Source organism: Vitis vinifera, chromosome 3, assembly GCF_030704535.1.
Source record: "Vitis vinifera cultivar Pinot Noir 40024 chromosome 3, ASM3070453v1".
In the NCBI taxonomy this organism is placed as follows: Eukaryota; Viridiplantae; Streptophyta; class Magnoliopsida; order Vitales; family Vitaceae; genus Vitis; species Vitis vinifera.
This window is the reverse complement of record NC_081807.1, coordinates 2,599,220-2,626,451: the sequence shown is the minus strand read 5'-3', so window position 1 is coordinate 2,626,451 and position 27,232 is coordinate 2,599,220. Positions and strand designations below refer to the sequence as shown.

The 27,232-nt window shown below is 32.7% G+C and overlaps 3 protein-coding genes across 6 annotated transcripts; 1 reads left to right on the top strand and 2 right to left on the bottom strand.

Moving 5' to 3' along the window:
- Positions 1–1,671: 1,671 nt before the first annotated feature.
- On the bottom strand, positions 1,672–6,131 carry LOC100267604 (ubiquitin domain-containing protein DSK2b). 2 transcript variants are annotated; one of them, XM_010647628.3, is made up of 8 exons: positions 5,635–6,131; positions 4,101–4,895; positions 3,463–3,674; positions 3,268–3,381; positions 2,911–2,969; positions 2,450–2,481; positions 2,276–2,368; positions 1,672–2,154 (listed from the first exon to the last, which is right to left on the bottom strand). In XM_010647628.3, the coding sequence occupies exons 1-8, from the start codon at positions 5,858–5,860 to the stop codon at positions 2,006–2,008; spliced, it is 1,680 nt and encodes a 559-aa protein (XP_010645930.1). In that variant the 5' UTR covers positions 5,861–6,131; the 3' UTR covers positions 1,672–2,005. The 2 variants fall into 2 exon arrangements, with proteins under 2 accessions (XP_010645930.1, XP_002282473.2); XM_002282437.5 differs by having other exon boundaries at positions 2,276–2,365.
- Positions 6,132–8,455: 2,324 nt separating this feature from the next.
- LOC100245301 (protein LAZ1) lies at positions 8,456–16,612 on the bottom strand. 2 transcript variants are annotated; one of them, XM_002282390.4, is made up of 9 exons: positions 16,474–16,612; positions 15,824–16,098; positions 15,646–15,702; positions 13,702–13,810; positions 11,972–12,156; positions 11,772–11,860; positions 11,419–11,680; positions 9,830–10,078; positions 8,456–9,189 (listed from the first exon to the last, which is right to left on the bottom strand). In XM_002282390.4, the coding sequence occupies exons 2-9, from the start codon at positions 15,971–15,973 to the stop codon at positions 8,842–8,844; spliced, it is 1,449 nt and encodes a 482-aa protein (XP_002282426.1). In that variant the 5' UTR covers positions 15,974–16,098; positions 16,474–16,612; the 3' UTR covers positions 8,456–8,841. The 2 variants fall into 2 exon arrangements, with proteins under 2 accessions (XP_002282426.1, XP_010645943.1); XM_010647641.2 differs by lacking the exons at positions 15,824–16,098; positions 16,474–16,612 and adding an exon at positions 14,352–14,417.
- A 7,817-nt stretch (positions 16,613–24,429) lies between these two features.
- LOC100250244 (U-box domain-containing protein 15) lies at positions 24,430–27,112 on the top strand. Of its 2 annotated transcripts, XM_002279510.4 has the most exons (4): positions 24,432–24,903; positions 24,997–25,113; positions 25,316–25,741; positions 25,838–27,112. In XM_002279510.4, exons 1-4 carry the CDS (start codon positions 24,598–24,600, stop codon positions 26,912–26,914), a joined length of 1,926 nt encoding a protein of 641 aa, XP_002279546.1. In that variant the 5' UTR covers positions 24,432–24,597; the 3' UTR covers positions 26,915–27,112. The 2 variants fall into 2 exon arrangements, with proteins under 2 accessions (XP_019074632.1, XP_002279546.1); XM_019219087.2 differs by having other exon boundaries at positions 24,430–24,903; positions 25,316–27,112.
- Positions 27,113–27,232: the final 120 nt, after the last annotated feature.

Here is a 27,232-nt window from a genome sequence, read left to right as displayed (position 1 = left end):
CTTCCTCCCTCACCAAAGTCAATCGTATGCCATTTTTATCTGGTTTTGATTGTGGAGTGAAAAGTTAATAAATTTGCACACTGGTCCCTGTAGTTCAGGAAAACACGTATAAGCCCATGATTTTTAAAGACTCTGACATTTTGCCCCAGAGATTCCGCTTCCATAGCACGTGGAGTAAGAATTTCAATCCTTATCAAAGCCCGTGTGGAAGACTTTGCGTGTTCGGCTTGCGTCCAATTCATAATTTTCAGAACATAATGTTAATATCATAAAATTTTTCTTGAATATTAAATAATTTCTTTAATAAAACCGATTATAATTTATTTTTATTTTATTTTTATAACCGAGGAATCTTTCATGGTCAAACCCTTAATACTCTCCATGGGGTCCAAACCTTCCCGTGCCTACACTAATAAAGCCAATTAGAACTCGGGTAAGAAGTAATATTTTTTAATTTGAATAATAACCATTCTTTTTAATTTCATATATTTTTTTATTAAAATTAATCAAATATAAATAAAAACTCAAATTAATTTTAAAACATAACCTTCTAACATTTCAAAAGTCAATTCAAAAGGAGTCAAAATCCTTTTACTATGTTTGATTCCAAAAAAACATTAAAAAAGAAAAAAAAAATGTTGCTCATCATTTTATTATAAAAAATAAGAAAAAAAATCAAATATAATAAAAAATAATAAGAAGCTTATATATTTATAAATTATTTAATCTTCATATAAAATAATTAAATAAAAACGAATTTTAAATAAAATATTAAAATAATTAAATAAAATATAAAAATAAGTATTGATTTTTAATTTTTAAATCCTTTTTATTATTTTTCCTCTTTGACTTTTCAAGGATTCAAACATAATCTTTACATGTCTTGGCACAGCCCCTGTCACACCTATGCGTGTCTTGGCACAACCTCTATCATCATGGCATGGGATCGTGGCCCTCTATCATCATGTCACGTGTCTTGGCCATGAAGATTAAAGTGCTAATAGATGTCACATCATTCTTTATTCTTTATTATATATTATATTGATGTTGCCACTCGCTGACAAATTATTTCTTGAGAAACTATTAGAATGATTGTAACTCCTTGGGCATTTCATGAATTTGCAAATGCATTTCTTTTTTGTTAACACGAGTCCCTTATCTTACGGGCACCAACTAGCAAAGCCAAATGATGATCTAGTGGCTCTCTCGCGAGGCATTTTATCAGAAAGGCTCCAACAACCCAAGGGTCTTCTCGAATGCATTGGATGGTGAATAAGCCAATGTAGAGAGTAATGCAGTAGAATGGTTTAGTAAAACCAATGCAAGGCCACACATGGGTATTACGATCATATATGATGACCAAAGGGAAACTGAAAACTGCAAGTGGTTTAGGAGAGACCTGCATGACCACCCTAATCAGATTATATGTATGTACATATACGAGACTCACAATGAACACCAAAATCATTAATTTCAAAAACAACTTGCTGTTGAAAACGTGTTTATGCCTATATACTGAGTCAGGCATATCCAGATGAATAGAAGTCCTGTTAAAATCCTTTGCCCTACTGCATTTTTCTTCTCCAACAGTGATTCACACCACCCAAATATTCCCAATAACTTCCACCAGTTGAAAATTAACAAATAAAAAAGAAACTAACACAAAGCATGTCCATAAACATGGTTAGTCCTCATAAATTCTCAAACATTTGATAGAAAAATACTTAAGAATGTGTATGTACATGAGCAGAGAGAGAGAGAGAGAGAGAGGAAGGGAGGTTGGGGCAGAGAGATAAGAGGGGGCACCAAAATAGTCCAGTAATGCATAAGCCTATATCAACAAGTTCACAGCTCTATCATAGCGTGTACTTGCTTATTCACATTTCCAAAATGGAACCCGAAAGTGCCAGCACCTCTCATGTCATAGACACCGCACCCAATTTGGCTAATCTTACATGTCCACATGAGAGTCCTCCATTAATTATAAAAACAGAATGCAATAAATTTATTGGCCAGGATTACCCAGGAGACGTTCCACCGCAGCATGAACATTCCCAGAAGTAGCACGCAGTGCCCTGATGTTCTCTTGAGTGTCAAAAAAACCCATTTCTTGAAGTTGTGACAGTTGAGTCGCATAGAGTTGTTCAGGTGGTACTACAGGTAAAAAATGAAAGATAAAATTTCACTAATGAGCTGAACATGCATCTATCATCAAGAGAAGAAATTTATATTTAAAAAAACAAAAAAAAAAAACAGAAAGGTAGAGAAATGTAACCATCAGGCGTATTTGGAACATTCAAGCTCCCAGCTCCAAGCCCACCAAACATGTTCATCAACAAGTCCAACCCAATATTATTGGGTGTTCCTGCTATTTGCAAAAATATTACACAATCATGCAGAAAAAAAAAAAACTGAAACAATAAATTGGATTTCAAGTTTTCTTATATACCTGTAGTCCCACCACCAGTCTGACCTGGTTCCCTGCAAGAGCAGTAAAAAAATGACAATTAACCCAATCAACAGTAACCATTGCTGAGAACTCGTACACATAAGAGTGTGTTTAAATCCCATAGTCATGGTTTTTCACATAGCATTTGGACATTTAGAGCTACAATGGTCATCAACAAAATAAAACAGAAATGAGGTCTGATTCCATAATGACCCTGCTTTGAAGCGTGCTAACAGTATTGTACAAAATCAGAATGAACTCTATGTCAACCAAAATAGATATCAACTTCTAATAGGGCATCAAGATGCTTTAATTAATCATCTGAATTTCTATTTTCTACTTTTTGCCAAGTAACGGTGGCAAAAGAGCACGGCACCCATCAAAACCTAAGAGCAAGTAGAACTATTGACTATTCGATATCCCACCACCAAATTAAATGAGTCAGAAATATGCAGACTTACTGGGTTGATTGCTGCCGATTAAGCTGAGAGAGAAGTGACTGCTGCAAAGACATCATTTGCTGCAAGAGGGAAAAGGGAGAAAAGGAAGGGTCAAACAAAGGAAACTTACAATTCACCTCCACCTTACGAAAAACACTCTAGAAGCAATTCACTTAGCTCAAATACAATTCCACAAACAATAGCCAAAAAATTTTATGCTTGTCCATGGAGATTAAAGTTTGACATTGCAAGCATGATAGAGGAATCAACTATTAATCAACATCATGTTCCCAATATAAAACCCACACAAAGTCATCAATGATGTTTGTCCTGCACATACACTAAAGACACACAAATCAACTGCTTAAACTGATGTACCTGCATTGTCTCAGGGGAAGTTAACTGACGAAGAAGTTCTGGGTTTTGCATTATTTCTCTTAATTGAGGATTCATATCAAGCATACCACGCAGTTGTGGGTTGAAGTTGAGAATCTGAAATCAAGAAATGATGTCACACAACATCAGAGAAACAAGCATATAACCATCTGTTCAGTTAACATGATATTAGCATACCTGATTCATATACTGGGGGTTGGAAAGTAGGCTTTGCATCATCTGGGACACAGCTGGGTTTTGCAACAACTGATTAAATAAGGTAGCATCTGGCATGCCATTAAGCATGCGTTCCATCTCCGGGAGACCAAGCCCTCCCAAACCAGCAACACTTGGAGCCCTTGCATCCCCAGCAGGAATTGACCTCGCAGTATTGTTTGTCTGGGCACCACCTAAATCACAATTAATTGAAACATTACCACTAGCATTTTATTAAGAATAATAGCAACAGTGATTAAAAACAAAGAAATATTGTGCTTGGAAAATTATAGCTGAGAACAAACAGTAACACAAAAGTCAAGAATTCTTTACATGTCCATCAACCATGAGGGGTAAACTACAAATAATTAATATAATTTCAGGTGCTGCATGATGAGATGTGCATCTCATAGTGAGATCAGATAGGTCCCTTTCAACTTAACATATCTAAAAATAAGTATTAATGTTATCTATATTTCAAAAATTACCAATTGGTTTCCAGTTCACTACGTTTTTTTCTTTTCCATTAGTAACTAGAGAGAAGAAATAAAGAATTAAAAATAAGAAAAGAATCTGACAGCATGGTGTACATCCACAAGTAAGATCCAATGAAGTCTTACCAGCACTCCAAGGATTAGGAAGTGGGTTAGTATTTGGAGCAGTAAGCCCTGCCGTTGCTTCAGCACCAGTGGTAGAAGGGTTGTTAGACCCATCTCTGGCTTGGGCCCCACCTTGATTCCCTAAAAGAGCCGCAAATGGGTTTGAACCCAAAGTGTTTCCACTGTCACCAGACATTGTCGTAGCATTAAGAAATGGTTCCTGAACATTTTCATACATACGCCTGAGCATGTTGAATCCCTCAGGAGAAGATTCAATGTTACTCATTGCCCTATCTGTGTTTCGCATCATCTCACGCATCAGCTCAGGGTTCCTTGCAGCCTCCAAGGTCTGCCGGAGGATGCCAGTATCATTAAGTATATGTGCAAGCTCAGGATTTCGGTCAATGATCTCGCGCATTTGAGGGTTATTCATAATCAAGCTGCGCATTAGGTCAGGATTATTCATTAAGTTCTGAATGGCAGGCATATTCATTATTTCCCTCATCATATTGGGGTTCTGAGTCAATTGCTGCTGCACTTGCTCAAATTCAGGAAATCCAGCTCCAAACAACCCAGATGCTCCAGTACCGCCCAAACTACCCAAACCAAGTCCAGGAAATAAAGGTGACCTCATGCCAGCAGCTCCAATGCCCCCACTTTCATCGGAACTAGCACCCTGTCTGACACCTGAACCTGGAGGAAGAGGACTTCCAGCAGTAGCAGCAGTAGTAGCAGAAGCAGTACCACCAGTCGCAGGTGTTGATGCAGCTGGGGCAAAACCCCGAACCATGTGAACAGTGTGATCTGCCTGCAAACCTTCAACCACAGAAAAGAGAAAAATAAAACGATCAATGGTCTACCACAGCAAAAAGACCAGAAAGAGTATTGATAACCATTATAACGACGTCCTTTCGAATTGAAACCATGGAAAAGGTTTGAAAAAATATCAAGCATGGCTTACATCAAACTGGCATGCCTAGTAATACATGTGGAATTTGGTGTAATAATGTATCCAAATTTTTCTTATTTGGTATATCTTGAAAATTAGGAAAGAAAATCAAATACACTAAAATATTACAAATTTTAAAATTTTTCATTCGTAGTAAAACCCATCTTTTATTTCCCCTAGAACTTTTATTTTCTTTCCCTTTTAGTTTCCTAAATTTTCTGACATGGAATCCTCAAATACCACCCAACAACCAAAAGAAAACTGAAAACAGATCACTAAAGCTTCAAAAACTGGATAAAACCACCACTTGTAAGCAGAAATACAAACACATAATAAAGACAAAATTACTATCCATGAAATTAAAAAAAAAACTATAAACATGTATAATAAAATCCTGCAACATGTATAAATCTCCGAAGCAGACTAGAGAGGATATACACACTTTTTTTATGAAAGAAGAAACAAATCATCCAATTAAATCAAACTCATCATATTCACTTCCCAGGTCAATTTCACCCTACGAAATCAAACTCCCCTAAAATTAAAAAAGAAAAAAAATTTCCAAAAATCAAACCACGTATACGGGAGAGTACAACGACGGCGTACCATAGCTCTCTAGGGTTTGGTCGTCTTTCAAGATCCGACCCTTATAAATCAACCGCTGCTGATCAGATGGAACATCGCAGTTCTGCGCCAGAAGAGCCTTGAAAGCCCCAACCGTCGATTCAAGGCAGGTCCGGACTGAGAATTTGGAGCCGTTGGAGCATCGAATGTTGACAATGACTCCTTCACCACCCACGCTTGAGTCCCTCGAATCGCCCTCGTCACCCATATAGATCGATCCACCAACACACCAAACCCTAACCCTAAGCCTAGAGTAATCAAATCAAATCCAAATCCCTAATAAAACTTTCGAATGTGAGATGATCAGAATACTAGATTCTATCTCTTTATGGAACGAAAAATTAAAATAAAAATCACGAAAAAAAAAATATTGAGAAATTTGTAGAAAAAAAAAAACAAAAAAAGGGAAATTAATCGAGAGAGAGGGAGAGAGAGGAAGAGTTGCCAGAGGAACGGAGAGATGGTGAGGTCATACTCATATTCTGAATTCGGCTTTGGGTTCGAATAGGGTTGTGCCACGTATGGAAAAACAAGGGTACTTTTGTCAGTTAAAAAGGCTAATTACTTTGCTACCCTTGGTTTTTTGGGAAAATAGTGATTGGGCTCATGTGGGCCGGGTATCCTGGGAGAATTATTGGGCTTGGGCCAGGGTTGTCTATCGTAAAAATTTGGTAATGTAATTTTTTTTAAAAGAAATTTGACCGAAGGGGTAAAAATAATATCAAATTAAATCCAAATTCTGATTCTTTATTTCTACTTATGGTTCTTAAAAAATAAAGGTTTGTTTGGTAACTATTTTCGAAAACGGTTTTTTATTCTCCAAAACAAAAAAAACACGTTTAATAACAATAAACTGTTTTTTATTTTCGCTTCTTAAGAACAAAAAATAAAGTGTTTTCAAAAAATATTATTTATTTATTTTTTATTATTTTTATTTATTTTTTAAAGATTATTTAAAAAAATAATTATATAAATACATAAAATGATTAAAAATAAAATATTATATATAAAAGTTATTTGATAAATATATTTAAAAATATTAAAAACATTTCAAATTTCCCAACAAACTTTTATTATACAAAACATTATATAACAGTTTTTAAAAACGATTTTTAAATTTTTGTTTCTCATAACTACTTTGAAAAACAGTTACCAAATAGAACCCAAGTGGTTTTTTAGAAATATTTTGTTTCCCTCGGGTTTTTTTAGATTGGATTTTTAGAAATTTAAAATTCTTTTTATATTAACATTAATTTTTATAAAATTATCTTTTAATATTAAAATAAATTTTTAACCAATAATATTAAAATTTAGGTTACGTGAGAAACAAAGTCCATGGTGGAGTATGACATATACAAAATGCTACAACTAATTGTTAATGGTTTAGAGACGTGTCACATATATTTATGGACAAGGAAGGATATTTATACATGGGTTGGAAAAAGGCCATTTGTCCTTGAAAATCCTCAATGTTAGCTTCGGAGAATAATTCTTAAATATAATTTTTTTATATATATAAATAAAATTATCTGAAAAATAATTTTCTTAAACTTATGAGTATCAATGAAATATTTAAGTTTTCTATTATTTATCTCATTTCTCGAAATACTAATATTATATTTTCAAGAAATATTAAGGATATATTTGATTTTTGAGGAAAAAATAGAGAGAGAAAATAATGAAAATAAAAAAAATAGATTTAAAATTAATAAATTATTTTTATATCTTTTTTCAAATTCATTTAACTTATTATTTTTCTCCATTATATAAAGATTAAATAATTTTAAAATATAGAAATTTTTAACTAATTTTAATTATATTTAATTTTCTTTTTAAAAAAATTATGGTAAAAACAAATATGAGAAAATCATTTTCCTTAATATTTTTTTTTCATACTTTTGGATAACCAAACATAACTTAAGAAAAATTAAAAAAATGATTTTCTCATATTTGAGTATATCACAAAAACATAAAAGAAAATCAACTATAAATAAAATTAGTTTAAACATATATATATTTTTATTATTTAATTTTTATATCAAAAAATTAAAAGAAATAAAATATATGTAAAATAATATATAAAAATAATTTATTAATTTTAAACAATTTTTTTATTTTTATTAATTTCTTCTTTTCTCCTTATTTTCTTTCCCATTCATTTTCTCCCATTCATTTTCTCTCGAATTTCCCGGAACCAAACATAACCTAAACAAAAAACACGTAAAGTCTGATTAAATTTTTTCTCAAAAACTATCTAAGGTTTCAAAATAAATTCTTAAAAACATATTTTTCAGCTCAAAATTTGTTCAACACAGGTTGAAAATTTGTTTTATGGAAAAATCAGTTGACAAATAGACCTATGATTCTAAATTCATTCAAAAAATATCCCTACACACCCTTAACAAAATTGTAGAGATGAAATTATCACAATGTCCTTTTCTTCCTCCATTCCCACCCCAACCCCAACCCTTAACCCTAACAAGCTTCTCATGGTCACCACAGTGAGGTTCAGCTTTGCTAACAAGTGAATGCTTTACCCTTTTTTCCTTCAATAACTTAGAATCCACTGAATAGGGGGATTAATACCAATCACAAAGCGAACTGGGATGATATAAGTCTCCCCCTCTGCCCTATATCACACTCAAAATACTGGGGAAACTCAAAGTCTGGATCTTTGATTCATTGCCCCAGAAGGCACTACCTAAGAGCTACATTCCGAGGGCATAATGACAAGACAACATTGAAAGACTAATGATGAATTTATGACAAAGAAAGGAGATTTCTCAATCAGGTAACAGTTCAATTGTAAGGCAAGACAACAAACACATTTCATTCAAGTAACATCTGTTCAAAAACCAGAGTGAAGATTTTCTCAATTAGGCAATTTCACCCTATCCACATGCTCTATACAACATACCCAAAAGCCCATTCAGTAAAGTAATGGTAAATGATTCCAACCCTCTGAACAAAGGAATTCACCACTTGACAAGAAAAAGGATCCCGACAGCAAAAAATCTTGTGAAGCAGAAAATTGCTCTGGTGAATCACCCACTATCCAGCCTCTGCCTGGGAGGAAAATCTTGAAACTGTGAGGGAATATTGATATATGATTTTTTTTTTTTTTAGCATACCTTAAACTTTTCTTTTGACCTCTTTTCAGTTTGGCATGGGTATTGTGTGTTGTCTTATCTAATCTTTGGTAACCCATCTGCCACCGCGGATCTGATATGCACTATAACTTTGATCACTGCTGCTTTCTCCCCCACTTTCTCCACTGGTATATCCTGATTTTCGACGATGCTTCTTTCCCCTTGAGACCCCACTATCACTAAAGCTCCCATTTAATAGGGGATCATCTATTCCACGGATCACTCTTCGTGTGGGTGTTATGCAACTGTCATCCTTTGTTTTTCTCTTTTCCTTGTCATGCCTCTTTATGTTCTGAGAGATTTTATGTAATTTCTGATTGAACTTTGTGATTCCCTTCTCCACAGGCTCCACTGCTTGGTTTACAGTGAATTTCACATCATTCACAATCTGCATAAAGAAAGCAAAACAGATGTTCATGAGGAGCCACAACCAAAAACATTGTTTCAAAAGATTTATCTGGTAAAACATATTCATTAAGGAGTGTACTACTACTACTACTACTCATCGAAGCAGTACGAGGGATGATGTATTCCAGTTTTTACCAAATGCATGCATAGAGAACATTAGATTTCAATTGAGAGGATTTCCATCTCTAAAAACTCTTTAAACACAAAAGGGGACGACTATGGGAAAAAAGAGTAAATATGTCATTTTGTCACTCACAAATAGTGAATAGTGTTTCTTTTTTTCCATTAATTATTGAAACTAAACAACAGAAAACAGTGTTTAGAATCTTCAGATGGCTCCACTGTTACATCTCAACGCTACTGCAATACCCAATTCTCCATCGCCCCCAATGCTGATGGCAAAGTCACTGCTGCCACCATCCCAATGCTAGTAGTAATAAAAAACCTTATGTCTATGTAATTTAACTTGCTTCATTCCTATGATGATGCATTACGATACCCTTCTATGAGGCTGCAAAAGTTTTCAGTTTTATCAAACTGCAACAGTCTTTTGGTTTAGTAATTTAATTTGCTCCAGATGCTCAGAGTAGCAAAAAATTGAAAGTCTGAAGAAAGCTTACATATCCACCACCACCAATGAAAACATCCCGAACACTTTCTCCGATAGTCATTCCACTCCTGATGTCAATGTCAGGGTGGGGAAGGCGTAGTTTTGTTGGCCGCTCACTGTCCCTAACCTCATCAGGATCCAGAGGATCGGTAGATGCATAGTCTCCAAGAACCGAAACACTTCCAGATAACCGGTCTCCCATTAGCTCATAAGGCTTGGCAGGGAATACATACAGGTGAACAATTGAAGCGATGCCCATCTGTGCTGGATGAATACATGAACCTGTTAAACTTTAGTTTTGTATGAAGATGACATTACCAATAAATTTTGCAGCGTATAGGCATAAGATAAGGAGTTCACAGTTGAGAACACACGTTTATTTTACAAAATGATAGCAGAGACAGATGATTAATCTAAATACCAGCAAACTTCCCCATGCTCTTGAACTCATCTAACCAATGGCTTCAATCATTGCAACATAGAAGTACTCATTAATAGATGTGCATCAAAACCATACAAAATTATCTAATGCAATTTCACAATGGGATTCTCAGCTTCAGTTTGTTATCATCCCATATGTGAATGGTGTCATCTGGAACATTCTGTATGAGAGCTAACAGCAAAGTATCAGCACTGCATCTAGCTAATAGATAACAATATGGGACCTGACAAACCCAGAGTCACAATACATCTTGCTCAGACATAACAGTATGACACCTGACAAAACATGAATGCCCATATCACACTTTCACAGTTTCCTTTATGAGAATTTTCTCAGTTTCCTTCCAATACTTTAAAACAGTCAGGAAGAACATCTCATATGCACCATTAAAACAATAACTACAGTAAAGCTAGCCAATGGTGCCACATCCACCACTAATAAAATTAAGATTAGCAAAGTTCTCAATAATCACCAATCATATGTTAAAAACCAATCAATAAATGCCTTGTCAGGCACTTCCTGAGATAACATGTGTCATGTTTCTCCCCATCACTTGTTTATGAACTTAGATACATGCCTGCCATTGTTTGCTTATGAAATGTACAAAGAATGAGTATACTGCAACTCTCTTTACGACCTACTGCAGTATCAGTGCATCTTCAAAACCAAAAAATTTACCATCTATTGATGCCAAAGTAATGTTCGAAGCTAATGTCATAAGCTTATGAAATTTACCATATAACTCTATTTCTTCCTTTTTTTTTCCCATAGGAAAATTAAGAATAAAAAAACGCATCCATATAAATACATCCCATGCACCAGTTAAAGTGGGAAAACAGTTGCAGCAAAACTCGAAACCGTGAATCCAAACTGTCCATTACAGAGTCCCAATTCAATATTCATAGTGATCAAAACATGTATCCTTTTCATAAGGGAAGATCCCCAAAAATTAGCAGTTAGAACAGGGTAGTAACAATAGCCTCTGAATACCATTATCAATTGTGGGATGAAGGGCAGCTATCAGATTTGTACAATGCTATGCATAAGAACAATACTAGTAATAAAAATTCAAGGAATATCAACCAATGTGCTGATATAATACATACAATCATGCATCAGCGAAAGAAAAACCAGATCCAGCCAAAGAGAAAAACTACCTCTATACAAATGATGAAGTCTTGGACACTGGATTTCGACTGTAAGCCTTGAGCAATAGCACTCTTAAATAAACCAAGGTCATAAAGAAGAGCAATCGCCACACCTTGCCACCATGTTAAAAACACAATTGATTTAAATGTTAGAAACTTAGCCAATGGTTTTATGTGCTCCAATTCATCCTTTGTAACAGTATAAAACTGAACTAAGCAGTACAGAGCCCATGATTGACTGAAATTTAGAACCACTGCTATGTAAGGATACCTACAAAAACAGAAGTCTACAACTGTAAGAGACATTTAAACAAATCAAGTTAGCAAAAAATTTTCCAACAATTATTTCCAAACTATCTTACCCACATCCCCATTTAAAGTCGCCTTCACAATACAAGCTGAAGGCTTCAAGAATTACAGCTAAAATAGCACTCAAAGACTTTATTATCATCTGCAAAACAGTATAAATAATTTGCTTTCCTGTTAGTGTGAAGGAAGAAGAAAATGGATAACAGCTAAAAGAAGCAAGAAACAGGAGCCAACACCATGAAACAAAACATACATATTGAACAATGCCAATCTTGATGACTTGGTAAAACCATTGACCAAGTTTCCATGGTTTTAGGAAATAATTCATTGGGAAAGGATGCTTTACTGTTCCCTTTTCACAATTGTTCTCTAATAAGGGAGTTTTAGAACTTGCTCGTCCTTGCCTCTCCATAAATTCAATAGTCCTCTCTTCCCCACCTTTGGAAAAAAAATATACAATAATGAGAAAAGCAAAAAGGGCCTAACTAAGGTTGAAAGAGAAGGTTAGAAAAAAGGAAATAAATACATATATAAGAATAAATGATTGAGGACTAAGAACCAGATTATTGAAAAAAAAATGAAGAAGCCTATAAAATAATTATGAAGCAAATCGTGTGTCATCAATCGACAAAGATTTGAAACTAACAAACAAACTTGGAGGTGGACAGGATAGGAGTTGTGAACAAACAGAAGTGCCATGTTCAACATAGATCTTGGATGATAGTCATGAGGACTCCCAAAAACCAAGAGATAGGTGCACAACCAGATACATGCAAGTACAAAGTGGTATACATAATTCTCATGGTTGCCAGTGTGTAAGCAACAACCATGAAAACTGAAGTCAAATAGTTAAATTAGAGGCCAAAATATAATCAATATAGAATATTTTTTGGCAATGAGTGAACATAATTCTTGTGTCTGCCAATATGTAAGCAAGAATAATGAAAATTGAAGTCAATAAGTCAAATTACAGGCCAAAATATAATCAATATAGCAAAAAAATTTTGGCAAAGAGAGAACAATGAATCCTAAATTTCAACGTTTTAGATTGCAACTTTGACGAGAAATTACATAAGGGCATTACCATTGTTCGATTCCTATTTTGAGGCGATGAACAATCACTACTGAGCATGCCACAAAAGCCCTATAGCATGCTCACCACTGATTGAGCACAAAATATTATGAAAGTTCAGACAGCAGGTTTATTTCTCACAGAATCATCCTTGAAGATGCCTGAAGGCCCAACATCCAAACACTAATACATTTGATTAAATCAATAGCAGGGCTAAAAGGGAGAGTGCTATGCAGATTGGCTGCTCATTGATAGTGGGCATGGGAAAGACACAGGTCAAAATCTTCTTGATTGGCTTGAGAAGAAAGTGGCCCACCACTGTCCAAGGGACACTTGTTGAGATAAATGAATTTCACGTCTCATTAATTGTGAACGTTAATCTCCAAACCCCTATAAAAGATATCAATTCACCATTTGCACAAATGATTAGAAACCATAAGAAAATGACTCCCTGAAAATCTTGCTCACTGAGTGGACCTTCAGGAATTCTCTAAGAGTTTTTATCCCTCCACTAGCAAGATTTTCCTCAGAATCATTGCCAAATCTTCTGATCCCCTCTCACCTATTAAGTTACTCAACTCTCTCATCAAGCTTGGACACTTCACATGTTATCCTATTCTCTTAACAAGAAAGCCTTCTCAACAAAAAGTAAACAAATAAGAAAAAAAAAAAAAAAAAAGGTTTCTTTACTAAGACCAGAGCATTTCCAAAAATAACTTTTTGAAATGTCTATTTAAGAGAGAAAATAATGTTATGAGAGCATATAGAAACTAAGATCATGGAAGCATAACGAAGAATAAACAATATACCTTTATATAATATTATAATCTAGAAATAGAATGGAGATATATTAGAAGCCAAATTCCAGTGTAAGATTTCAGCAGTCATAAAAGCTCTTTAAAGGGGCTTACCCAAGCAAGCAACAAGGTATCTCCCGAAGCAATACATGGCAAAGGCTTCATAGCAGTCACGTAGTATTGCACAATCAACACTGATTGATGGATTCACCAATGACACAAACTATAGACATAACCCATGTTAGGGGTAGATATTCCATTAAAGAAAAGAAGAAAATACAGAATTTAGAAATAAAAATAAAAATAAAATTCTCCCATAATTTCATGAACATATAGCACCAACAATTAAGCTAAATACATTTATATGGTGATTAAACAGTAACAACAACTGAACAAAATAAACAAGTGAAATGAAATCTTGAAACAGTTAAGTGAAATTTCAAATTCAAAAGTGCAGGTCTTTGCATGGGTTTCCCCGCAGTATACAAGATAATTTTAAATCATTTTTGTAGTTCAAACTTATCCACTATATGTTTCATTTGGAGATTGACTTAATTACTGTGTAAAAAAATAACAACAGGAACCAAAGTTCAAGTTTCGACAGATAGGATAAACACTTTGGTTTCAAGCATACAATTCATTTCAAAGACTAAAGCTTCCAAAATTTTACTCTTTGATATTCATATATGTCAACTTTCATGCCCATTTAACTTGGCACAAACTAATAAAATAATATTTAAGATTTCAGATGAAAAGAGCAATACTTGAGTTACAATTTGATCATGGAGTTCTCATTCATTTTTCCACAGCCAAAAATAAATTCCAGCAATCTGAATGAGCCATGGGAGAAGTGTCAAGACAAAAATATAAAAGAGAATGAAGGGATGAAAATGATCCAAATCATCAATGCAAGTCCATCAGAAGGTCATTACACAAAAGTGGCAGGAGTATAATTTGGCAGGAGACAAAGCAACTGCAATCCAACTCCACAGACATAACTTGGAGGGGACATTCTAGACACCAAGACACACAAGGATTAAGACATGTGAATTTCCCCTTTGATGGAGTCCATCAAACCATGAATGCTCTTGGAAATTATTAGTTCCTTTCCTCCCAAAAGAACCAGGGCAGTACACATAGAATATATTCCCAAAAGAAACTATTGTAATCATCACCAAAGTCTGGAAAGAATAGAACTGAAAAGGAAGCAGTAAAAAAAAAAACACCTTGAAGAAGAAAAGATTCCAGCTAGCCAGAAGAACTGGCTCCAAAACAGATGTTACCTTGCAAGGAGGAAAAAAAGATGTTTCTCGCTTTCTTTCTTTCCTCTGATAATGGAGAATCCACCATGACTGAGAGGCATTTATCCCAACTAAAAGCAAAGCAAACCCCAAGTGACATAGGCCTGCCTCTCTATCCTACATCACTTAAATACTAGATAGGCTCAAACTTGGGACCTCTTATTCATTGCCAAAGGGCACTACTTTTGAGCCATACCCCAAAAAGAACTACTTTACAATTATGGAAAAGGGTTACACTGATTCAACCCTTTTTAGACAAAGTGAATTCCTGAAGGAAGAAAATTTTAACCCTCTTCCTTAGGAAGCATGCCTCCTTGTTTCTTTTTTAGCAACTGTTGAAGCAAGTATTGTAAGTTCTAGAGAAGCCTTAGCAAATTCAAATGACTTGGAAAACAATAGAGATATTAGTTCATGATAGATTTGATAATAACTAATAGGTCAAAGTAAGGATTTTTCAGGAAAAATGTCATTTGATTGAAGAATATAAATATTGGAATGGGGACTTAAAGATGACAGCAAATGGCTGGCATGAAGGAATACTAGTGAAATACTTGCTGGAGATGAAAGCTAAAAGCTGAGAATATACCATTTAATCCATTCCTGACTATATATTTTCTGCAGAATATTTATTAACTTATCTTTAAAAAAAAACCACTCACACACATCCACCCACAGGTTCTATTCACCAGCTCACTATGGAATGAAGATTCCACTCATCTTTGAGATTTATATAAAAAATGACTTCCCACTGGCTTACCGATTCAATTGCATAGCAAGGAACCATTAAGATGACTCCGATCAAAAACTTTTGCTCCTGTCAAGTGAGAGCAAAAAAAACAAAAAAAAAAAAAGCAAAGGTCAACCAAGTAAATACACCAAACAGAGCATATATCCAAAGACAAAACTATGAAATTGTAATTGTGGTGGAGCAACACCTCGGGATTCTTGTATGAAGAAAGGTGCTCAAATAGAAGGTACATTGAGAGGGAAAGAGAGATAAGCACAAAGACACCAGCAACTAGGCTCGCCCATGTAGGCGTTGAGGAGCCCAATGGGTTGATATCGAGAAACCCTGTTAACTTCATCAGCCACGCTAACTTCTAACTGGCCAATACTCTCAAAGATAACCCGCATAATGGTATCACCAATCTCCAAATCAATACATTTCACAACAAATCAAAACAGTTGATAACCGTAGCACACCATGGACCTGTTAACATCCACCGCCCATGATCAACACAACTAAAAAAGCCACAAAACTCTCAGTCTAGAAATACTCAATCTAAAACAACTACTGTTTCAGCATAAAATATTCAAGAACTACTTCCAATTCCCATATAAAGTATTGTCTTTGTCCTGTTCAGCAAAAAACCTATCATCCTCCACAGGATTGAGCTCGTAAAAATCAGTGATTTTAATAAATAAAAAGACCATATTTTCAAGAAAAAGATCAATAATCAATAACCGATCGCCCAAATACAACTCCGCAACCGAAAACGACAAATTAACGATCGACGTAATCACAGTAAGGCGATTGGACCGAGAATAAGGTTTCAGCGACGGGGATTCCGAGTTCGAAGTATACCTGATCGGAGTTTCCACCGGAGAGTGGCCGGAGAAGGTGAATAAGTAGTTGCAGAGGTAAAGCTTCGAGGCGTTGGAAACCCTAGAGAAGTTTGAAAGGAAATGAGGCTCGGACCCGGATCACGGGTTTTCACTTGTGGGCCTCGTAGACTTGCCACCTGGCTAAAATTGTTATTAATTTATATCTAATTTGCAAGGAAAGGGCTCTTAATTTCAATAATTACAGACTCGTCCTTTCTCTTTTTTTTCCTACTGAGGATGCTTGTAAATTATTTCCTATATTTTTAACATAGCTTTAACTTTTAAGCCATAAAATTATTGCATTTTTACCAATTTTTGAAAATACATAAATATGCTTCCAAAAATTTTAAATGTTATCCTTTTGTTTGGATATACTTTCTTATTTCCATTTTTAAATATAATTTTTATATAAAATATAATAACTTTTATATATAAAAAAAAATTGTAGATTTATGTTTTTAAAATTTCTTGCAAAATTTGAGTTAGTAAAAATAAATTATCTATTTGGTAACTGTTTTCGAAAATAATTATGAAAAATAATTTTTTATAACTATTTTTTAAAATTGTTTTTTGATATTTGTAAAATAAAAGTCTTGAAACCTAAAATGTTTTTAATTTATTTTTAATATTTATTAAAAAATAATTTTTATATCTAATGTTTTATTTTAAATCATTTTACATATTTCTATTATTATTTCTTAAAAAACAGTGAAAAATGATAGAAAATAATTAAAAGATGTTTTTTTAGAGCATAAAACATTTTTTTTGTCGTACAAACGTGTTTTTTGTGTTTTTGTTACAAAAAACATAAAATTATTCTAAAAAATTGTTCGGAACACACTCACAATTTCCTAACATACCCTTTAATTCTTATTTACATTATGATTAAATAAAGAAAAAATATTTGAAAATAACAAAAAAATAAAATGTGAATAATATTTTAAACAAGTTCTTATTTTAAACAAATTTTTGTTTTGTTTATATGATGGAATCATTATCGTGCAATAAAATAATTCCCTTTCATTTCAAATCATCAAATTTTCCTTTCAAGTTTCCCCTTCATTTCAAATCAGCCATCAATTTTCCCATTATTAAAATTAAAAATAATGATACCATCTTAAACCCTAGTGTGCTCTTAAAAAAAATAAAAAAAAAAATGCAAATAACCTATTATGAAAGAAATCCATTGATTGTTTGGCAATTGTTTTTTAAAATAGTTTTGAAGAATATTTTTTTAATGTTTTATAAAACAAAAATTTGTTAAAAACCTAAAATGTTTTTAACATATTTTTATATTTTAAATATGCTTTAAAAATATTTTTTATGTCAAATATTTTATTTTTGATCATCCTATATCTTTATATAATTATTTTTTAAAACAAAAGAAAATAATAGAAAATAACTAAAAAAAAATTCTAAAAACATTTTAAGTCCTCATCAAAATAAAAATAATTTTGTCAATTTTTATTTTTCATAAAAATATTATACATTTATATTCAATTTAAAAGTTACTAAAGTATATTTTCAGATGTTATTTAAATACTCTAAAAATAAATCAAACTTCTCAAAACTATTTTAAAAAATAACATTTTTCATAATAAATTACAATAAAATTGTTTTATATCAAATGTGTCTTCCAAATTTAAAAACTATTTTTTTAATACATAATAGAAAAATACTTTCAAAAGCAATTACTCGACATACCATAAAGGTTTATTTAGTGATGTTTAAAAAATAGTTCTCAATAAATAATAAGTTAAAAAATACGGTTCTTTCATGTTTTTGGGATCAAAATTTTATTTTGAACTCGATTATAATAAGATGAATAATGATAATCAAATAGCATTCAGGTTCGAAGTGGGTTTATAGAAGGGATGAATTATGTAAACATGCATTATTTGCAAAATATGAATGAAAAATGAATTAAAACAACTAAAATTCTCATTTCCTGTATAGGAATAGTGTCCACCTTACATTATCCCAAAATGCCCTTACATGTATTTTGGTTTTAAAGTACATTTGTTGATTAAACGATATATCATCTTCATGTGAGTTGGGCTAGCATATAAGGGCGTTTTTGGGTAATATAAGATAATATATTGTTTTAGTGCATGAAATAAAAATTATTTTTCCAAAAATACACTCCCTGGTTAACATGCACTTTTTTGGGCTCAAAATTATTATATTTTAAAATTTATCATATATTTAAAAAATCATAAATCAAACATAATTTACACAAAATTAAATATTTTAATCTTTATTAAATGGTACTTGGCATAGCTTTGTTCCATTTTGACAAACATTATAATAATATTTTAAATTATTATTTTCTTCCTTCCGATAATAATCAAGATTATGACTCAACCTTTGGAGGCAAGATAGGTGGCATTTGTTGAAGAACAATCTCGAGAAAAAACAACAATAATCCAAAAATATCTAAGTAAGATTACGTGTAATAAAAAAAAAATAAAAAAAAAAAGGAGAATGTCACTCCTTATCAGATACTATACAATAAATGAAAACATATATTAATACTTGAAACGAAAATCAATCATATTGTTAATATAAAAAAATCGGAATAAAATATAAAAAAATACACGATCAAAGGCCTTGATTTTCAGCCTTGTCCAAGGGTTGACAGAAAAACCGTCCTTATTTTTCTCATGCTGCGATGTTTGGGCTTAGAAAGCCCAAAAAGGATAGCCCAATATGTGGCCGAAGAGACCTTTTATGGCCTGAAAATCCTAGCCCATCATAATGGACCCACATTTTCTGGCCCATCAGCATGTATCATTCCAAACTTGGATGCTCATGCTTCAACAGGCTTATCCGCGACCAAAATCCCATACTTGTTCGATGGCTTCCGATGATTTTTATGCTCAATCCCTTACATTGCCTCGTTGGCGCATAGGCTCGAACACTTGGAATGTGGGGGTCCTGTTCTAGTGAATCAAAATTAGGTTTAGAGTGCGTTTTAAACTGATTTTAAAAAAACGTTTTTAAATTTTTGAACATTTAAATAATAAAAATTTTTAAGTATTACATATGTTAAAAGGGCTTCCTAAAATTATTGTCAAATGGATTCTTAAAGTACGTTTGACAATGCTTTTAGGAAATGTTTATAATTTTTTTAATACTTGAAAAATAAAAATTTTCAAGTATTAAAAATAGTAAAAACAATTTTTAAAATCACTACCAAATGCACTTTTAGAGTGTGTTTAGCAGTGATTTTAAAAAATGTTTTTAATCTTTTTAATATTTAAATGATAAAAATTTTCAGGTGTTAAAAAGATTAAAAACGCTTCTTAAAATCATTACTGGAGTCCGTTTAATAGTGATATTAAGAAATGCTTCCAACATTTTTAACAATTAAAAATTTTTAATATTCAAGTATTAAAAAGATTAGGAAACACTTAAAGTGTGTTTAATAGTAATTCTTAAAAATGTTTATAGTTTTTATAATACTTGAAAGATAAAAATTTTCAAGTATTAGAAAGATTAGAAATAATTCCTAGAATCACAAACAGACCCTTATTATATTGTGTTTGGTTATCAAAAAGTGTATATCCTATCATATTATATTTGATTAGATAAAAAATATGTACCTTAAAATATCAAATGGATAAGGAAATAATGCGGATAATGAAATATGTTATGTATATTCATATATTTAGTTTGTAAAATATATATATATATATATATATATATATTAATTTTTAATATCCAATATTTGTTTAAAATAAAAAATATATAAAATTTATTTACTCATTTGACAATATTCAAGATTAAAATATTCAAAATTTTATTCAATATGTAAAAATAATTTATATTAAATAATACAAAAAATAGTATTATTTATAAATAGTTTTTAGATAGACTTTTTCAACCACAAATTTTATTTTCTAATCATTTTCTTTTACTTTTCATAATAAATAATATAAAAAATAAAAAATGATAAAATTTAATAAATTTATAATACATCTTCTGTGTAGATTCTATATCTTAAGGTTAGTATATCATATATTTGATTGAATATAAGATAAAATAAGTTATATCATCCTCTATTATCTTATCTCATGTTATTTCTAACTAAACAAACATGAACTTAAGTCATATTTAGCTCACTTTTCTAAAAAAAGAATGAAAGGAAGAAAATTAGAAAGAATAAAAACGGGAATAGAAGAAAAAGGAATCAAATCATTAATTTGATTGAAATATTTACTTTCTAATTATAAAAGAGAATAAAAATAAAGCTAATTGGAAGGCTCAAATGTATAATTTTACCATAATACCCTTATTCATTTTATGTTAATTTAATGCTTAGATTTAATTTGTCTTATCTTATTATCTTTTCATAGTTTTGTTTGATTATATAGATTTTGGATTTAAAAAAAAAAGGAGAATTATGTTTTGGGGGTAGATTGACCCCCAAATTAACAAAAGGTCCATGTAACTCTTCAAATTGAGCTCAAGACCCAATGAAAGTATGGAAATTGAGTTGAAGGATATCATCCTTCAGTATTTCCAAAAATGCCCTTTATTAATTTTGAGAAAAAAATTGATATTTTTGAAAAATACTTTTATTTAATTTAATATTTTTTTTAAATACTTTTATGTAATTTAATATTTTTTAAAATACTTTTATTTAATTTAATATTTTTTAAAAATAAATTTATTTAATTTAATATTTAAAAAAAAATATTTAATTTAATATTTTTTTAAATACTTTAATTTAATTTAATATTTTTGAAAAAAATTTAATTTAATATTTTTGAAAAAAAATTATTTAATTTAATATTTTTGAAAAAAAATTATTTAATTTAATATTTTTGAAAAAAAATTATTTAATTTAATATTTTTGAAAACTACTTTTATTTAATTTAGTATTTTTGAAAAAAAAATATTGAAAAAAATTTATTTAAATTAATTTTATAAAATATTTTATGTGTGTTCTTAAAGGGTATATTTATCCGTTACTATTTCATATCCTTCAACTCAATTTAAGAAGTTATATGGACCTTTTGTTAATTTGGGGGCCCATCTACCCCCAAAAGATAATTCTCCCTAAAAAAAACTCCCATTTTTTTAAAATGTAATTATTTGTCAAAATTCAAGTATTTAAATTATTTCTTTATATTTTTAATAATAAAAATTAGTAGAGACACTTTATAATCTAAATTGAAAATGGGTAAATGGGACGGATTTTATAGGATCAAACCTATGGGAGTTCATGAATGATAGAAGGGAATAAAAAGAAAAGAAAAGAAAGAGAAATAAAAATAAGTAAATAAAAATGAATATGATTCTTCTAAAGCGATAGAGGAAGAAACCACCTTAAGTTTTTTCTCTTGTGATGAGAGACAGGAGAGGAAATGTTCTGTATTTTCAAAAAAGGGTTGAATCGACACCAAACTTTTTGATTCCTTATTTATTAATTTCCTCTATGTCTTAGGGACTATACCCATTGGATTGTTGGGTCACATGTGTCTTAAGCCCATCATGTAAGACACATGAGACTTGGGCTTTACACACAAGGTGACCCATACTTAATAACAAATATAAATTAAATATATATGAATAGTTTAATCATAAACAATTATTAATATATATGAGCCTATAATTATTCTGGTAGAAAGATTTCCTATTCTTATTATAAGATCCAAATTTGATCCATGGTAAAAAGAATAATCTTCTGCTTTGATTTGAGAGTAATAAAAAATAAAAAGTGTTCAATTGGAACATGAAAACGTGACTGAATTAGTCCTAGTGACTCTTCGGGACACAGTGGAAGAGAGTGATTCTCAAACGAGGAAAATGATCTAGTCACTTCAAAGGAATTGAATAAGAAATCATACAAGGTGGAAATCTCACGTGCAGTACAATTAATACTTTTATTATCCTATAACGATAGATGTATGATATAAATTCAACTTCCCTCTCCAATAAATTTTGAAATAATATATGTTATCAAATTAATTGTGAGGGTACAATAGATCTAAATTTTGTCCCCCAATGAAAGGGAAAGATTCATTGCCTTTGGAAGATGAAAGTCATTATCTCATTTTGGGGTAATGGCTTTCCTAAAATATTGAGTGGGTCATGTATTTTTTATCTTTTGATTCCAAAATTTCTAAGTAAATAATGCAATAGAAGGAAAGAAAATACTAGAGGTTGATTTTGTTACAATGGACTTGGAATAATTCAAAGTTATGACCCAAGGGGGAAAAGGAAAAGGGTTATACCCAAAGCCAAAACCCACTTCTTAATTTTAGGCATTTTTTTTTTTTTTAAAGGGGTGGAAAATGCAAGCTAAGATTCCTCAACCATGGACCAGGGTTCAGGGTACAACAACCGGAGTGGACTTGACCCATTGGGGCTAGATAGAAGGCAACATGAGCTGGAACCCATTAACTCACAGCCCCTTCTTTTCCAGAGGTGGACCCATGGTGGGCCATGACTCAGACTTGACCCAATCAAGGCCACCCAAATGGTGGAGTCAAGGACAGACAAATGGTGGGCCATGACTCAGACTTGACCCAATCAAGGCCACCCAAATGGTAGTCAAGGACAGACAAGCCTCTTGGCCTTCTGGGAATCACTATTTTAAGGCCAATTGGTCAACCTAGCCATGTGGGGTGCCCCTAAATTATAGGTCACTCCCCCTTCCCTTCTCTCCATGATTCCAAGGACTCTGAATTTATGACCTAACTGCATCATGGGCTTTGATACCTCCAAAGTGTAGGATTTTATTCTATTTTATTTTTTTCTTGTCACCATCCACATTTCCACATTTCCACATTTAGATATAAAATATTAAAATAGAAGAATTCATTCAACCTTCTTTAATATGATATTAGATTAGGGTTTAAGGTCACAACCATTAACTTCATATGATATTTCAATAGGGTTTTATGGGCCCAATTCTTTAGTTTTTGAATGTCAACTTTTCTAATTGTACTTTAGGGCAATCTCAAACTAGTCATAAATGTGATTAGCTACCATTCCCTATTTTTTTAAGAATAAAATAAATAATAATAACATTTATATAAAATACAAGGATTTGTTATTAAAAATATAATAATATTTAAAATTTTAAGATATTAAAATAATTTTATTACTTCAATTTTTTAAAATAATTTTTAAGATGAGAAAAATAGGATTCCAAACAATGCTTAAGGCTAGGTTTGATTTTCTATAACAAAAATGGAGGAAAAATAAACGAAGAAGATTAAAAAATATAATGAGTTATTTTCATGTATCATTTTAAATTTATTTTATCTAAAAATTAAATCATTTAAATATATATATTTTACTTTTATTTATATTTGATTTTTTTTCGTATTTTTTAAATCAAGAAGTTAATATTGAGTTAATGAATAAATAAAATTACATAACATCAAGCTATTTAATATATAAATATTTTAATTTTAATAAAAATATATAATAAATAATTCGATAAAGAAAAGAATTAAATTAAACACTTTTTTTAATGATGGGAATAATAGGAAAATGATAGAGATGAGAAAGGGTCCCACACGGTTTTCTTTGACACGTCAGACCTATCCCTAAGTGATTGGAAGCATGTCCCACGCACTATATTTAAGAGGAGCACTCGTCCCGCAAACTGGAGGCTCCACCCAAGGATTTTCTTGTCCAAGAAAATCCACAAACTTTCCGGGAAAATTTTCTTATAATAATAAATTAAAAATAAAACGAAAATAAAAAAAGAGGGAAAAACCAGTGGAACCCACTCCACAACAATGGAAAAAGGGCATGTGAAGACGCGTCCCCTTGTCAAAAAACCGCGTCACAGCCTGTTGAACCATAACTGTTTTTCAAATTACTATTCTAATTTTTGTAACCCAATATCGCGCGAAAATAAATACTACCGTTAATCAGATCCCAAAATAATCGGTAAAAAAAAGAAGGAAAAAAAAAAAAAAACCCAAGGGATAGGGAAAAGAATCTACTATACTATGTCTTCACTCTTCCCACTTTATTTTCTCGGAAAATGGAGCTAACCCTTTTCCTGGAAAGCCACATTTTCCTGGGAAAATCCAAGATCTTATAACCCAGAAGGAAGTTTGGCTTGTGGAGTGAGAAAATGGAGGGAGAGACGGGAGAGAAGGGGAGTGTTTGTGGTTCTTCAGAGGGAGATGTGATTGGGGAGATGATGGAAGTGATCGAGAATGTGGGATCGTACGTGGGGTTCAGGAGAACTCAGAGGAAGGAGAGTTTGAATCTTGTGAGGAGGTTGAAACTGCTGGTGCCTCTTCTGGAGGAGTTGAGGGAGCTTGGGACTGCAGCAGTTTCAGGGGAGGCTTTGGGGTGTTTGGCTAGACTGAAAAAGGCACTTGTTTCTGCTAAGAAATTGTTGAAGAACTGTAACTACGGAAGCAAGATTTACCTGGTTTGTCTCTTCTTCTCCACTTCTCTCACACACATTTCTGCAATTGGGTTGTGTTCTGATTCAGTGTTTCTTCTGTTTTCTTTTCTTTCTCAGGCACATGAGAGTGAGGCAGTGGCGGTTAGATTTCATGCTGTCTACGACAAATTGAATCAGGCATTGGATGATCTACCCTACAATGATCTGGGAATCTCTGATGAAGTGAAGGAGCAAGTAATTTTTTTTCCCTTTCTCAAGTAGATCTACTGTTTGCAGATAGATCTGCACAATGAGGCATAGTAGTAGGAGAAAAAGTTTTGTTTTTTCAAGTAGTGATTTGGGGTTTCTGCTAGGTTTAGCACATTTCATTGTTATGTAATGCATGGTTTCGGGTTTGGGAGCTTCATGTGCTGATCATATTAGTTGTTGATATCAGGTTGAACTAATGCGAATGCAACTCAAGAGAGCAAAAAGACGAACAGAAACACAAGATATAGAGTTAGCAATGGACCTGATGGTTGTATTCTCGAAGACGGATGACAGAAATGCAGACACTGCGATATTAGAAAGACTTGCGAGCAAGTTGGAATTGCGTACAGTTGCAGACTTGAAGGTAGAAACAGTAGCTGTTAGGAAACTTGTAAAAGAAAGAGCTGGGTTGAGTGCAGAGGCCAGTCAGCAAATAGTAGAGCTTTTGGGAAAGTTCAAAAAACTGGCTGGGATGGAGGAATCCAGTGTGCTTGATGGTCCAGTTTTGTCGAGAAATCTACAGAAGTGCCCGTCTTTGGTGATTCCTCACGAGTTCCTCTGTCCAATCTCGCTGGAGATCATGACAGATCCTGTTATTGTTGCAACTGGACAGGTAATTTCATATGAACTATATGAAAGTTTTTGCATCATTCTAGCTATGTTATCTACCGTAATTCAATCAGACATTGTTTTTCCTGGCATTTTAAAGACTTATGAACGGGAAAGCATACAGAAGTGGCTGGATTCAGATCATCATACCTGCCCAAAGACAGGACAAACTTTAGTCCACTTGTCGCTGGCACCAAACTATGCCCTTCGCAACCTAATTCTGCAATGGTGCGAGAAGAACCAGTTTGAGTTGCCCAGAAAGGATATTAAAGCAGGCTCTAATGGCTCCTCCATTCAAGTCAAACAGAAAATCTCTTCTTTGGTCCAAAACCTATCATCATCTCAACCAGATGTGCAGAGAAAGGCCATTATGAAGATTCGGATGCTAGCTAAAGAGAACCCAGATAACAGAATTCGTATTGCCAACAGAGGAGGAATCCCTCCTCTGGTTCAACTCCTGTCCTATCCAGATTCCAAGCTTCAAGAACACACTGTAACAGCCCTTTTGAACTTGTCAATTGATGAGGCAAACAAAAGACTCATAGCTAGAGAAGGAGCCATTCCAGCTATAATTGAAATTCTGCAGAATGGAACAGACGAGGCCAGAGAAAACTCTGCTGCAGCCCTCTTCAGCTTGTCAATGCTCGACGAGAACAAAGTAATGATTGGGTCTTTAAATGGGATCCCTCCCTTGGTAAACCTCCTGCAGAATGGAACAACCAGAGGGAAGAAGGATGCAGCCACTGCCTTGTTTAACCTGTCACTCAACCAATCCAATAAGTCGCGAGCCATCAAGGCAGGTATCATACCAGCATTACTTCATCTGCTTGAGGATAAAAACCTGGGAATGATCGATGAAGCTCTCTCAATTTTACTGCTTTTAGTATCACATCCTGAAGGGCAGACTGAAATTGGAAGGCTATCGTTCATTGTAACTCTGGTTGAAATCATGAAAGATGGGACCCCAAAGAACAAGGAGTGTGCCACATCAGTCCTCCTTGAGCTGGGTTTGAACAATTCATCTTTCATTTTGGCTGCACTGCAGTATGGTGTGTATGACCATCTGGTAGAGATTATGAGATGCGGAACCAACAGAGCCCAGAGAAAAGCAAATTGTCTTCTGCAACATATGTGCAAATGTGAACACATCCCATGGAACTTCAATGTAGGAGCCTAGCTACATCAATTCATGTCAGTTATGCCCTTTCAGATACGCATTTGCATCACAAAGAAGTTTTAAGTGTATAGGAATGATGTTAATCTAACGAATTTTGGTATCATGTAGTGTGATTGTTTACAAGTAAAACCAATTCTATGATGTATTGAAGAAACAAAGTATCGCAATACTATAGTATCTACAGTCATTTTTCTACAAGTTCTACAATCAAAGTTTCATGTGCACATTGCGTATTTGCCACCAGGCCTTACATATAATACAATACTCAGCACAGAGTGAAGAATATGTCTACCTAATGCAGTAATTGCATACAACATT